At 41.1% G+C, this 1,047-nt stretch overlaps 1 protein-coding gene across 1 annotated transcript in view; it reads left to right on the top strand.

The window, feature by feature from the left end:
- LOC101847807 (collagen alpha-1(I) chain) overlaps nt 1-1,047 on the top strand; it is a gene marked incomplete in the record, with an annotated part of 33,546 nt that overhangs the window by 8,428 nt on the left and 24,071 nt on the right. Inside the window, 2 exon segments of the mRNA XM_013080055.2 lie at nt 376-429; nt 826-879. Coding sequence (XP_012935509.1) covers nt 376-429; nt 826-879 — 108 coding nt within the window.

The following is a 1,047-nucleotide window of genomic DNA, read 5'->3' as shown; positions in this document are numbered from 1 at the left end:
CCTTCTCCTTTTCTCTCCTTCTCGCTCTTTCTCACCCCATCTCCTTCCTTTCACAACCTCTTTTCGCCACCACCCCCTTTTCAGCTCCTTCATAACTATAATGACCTATTCACGTTGCAAGCCTGATAAAACTCACACTAAGACTAAACACTCATCTGCGGCACTCACATAAACTATTTGGGTTGCAAGTGCCGCAAGACTCTTACTTAAACGACTACAACTAAAGTAAACACCCCAGTGATGTTTTAACCCTTGACCTTTTCTTTCCCAGTGATGTTTTAACCCTTGACCTTTTCTTTCCCAATGATGTTTTAACCCTTGACCTTTTCTTTCCCAATGATGTTTTAACCCTTGACCTTTTCTTTCCTCCTCCAGGGTGATGAGGGACTCCCCGGAGAGGCTGGACCCCAAGGACCCCCAGGACCTTCCGTAAGTGACCAACCTTGTGCTTGTTTGTTTGTTTGTTTGTTTGTTTGTTTGCATGTTTGTCCGTTCATCTTTGGTTGTAAAAGTTTCTTTTTTTAAATATTGTTGTCATGACTACAATAAACCAATTTATCGTTATCGTTGAGAACTGTTATTGCTCTTCATTCTCAGTGACATTACTACGGTATTTTAATGATATGAGCTTTTCTTTTTCTACGATTTGAATGGTCAACAAATCTTTGTAATACTTTTTCAAACAATTAAAGCTTAATAAGCATCAACACCCCGAAAGACACTTCAGTTAATTCCTTCATTTATTTAATTTGGTTTCTGGTGGAACTTGAACAATGACAATTTTCTGATCATTCACCTCTGAACTTTGACCTTCCTGTATTGCAGGGAGAGAGCGGTCGTCCCGGAATCCCAGGAATGCCCGGACCCAAGGGACACAGAGTGAGTAGCTAGATAGACAGAGTGGGGAATAGATGGATAGACAGATTGATAGAGAGAGAAAGATGAAAAGGCGAATGAGTGTGAGTCTATAATATATGTGTGTGAGTGTGTGAGTGTGTTTGTGTGTGTGTGTGTGTGTGTGTGTGTGTGTGTGTGTGTGTGTGTGTG

The sequence above is a fragment of the Aplysia californica genome, unplaced genomic scaffold (assembly GCF_000002075.1).
Source record: "Aplysia californica isolate F4 #8 unplaced genomic scaffold, AplCal3.0 scaffold00073, whole genome shotgun sequence".
NCBI classification, from domain to species: domain Eukaryota; kingdom Metazoa; phylum Mollusca; class Gastropoda; order Aplysiida; family Aplysiidae; genus Aplysia; species Aplysia californica.
The sequence above is the reverse complement of the archived record's forward strand: the minus strand, read 5'-3'. Positions and strand labels throughout refer to the sequence as shown.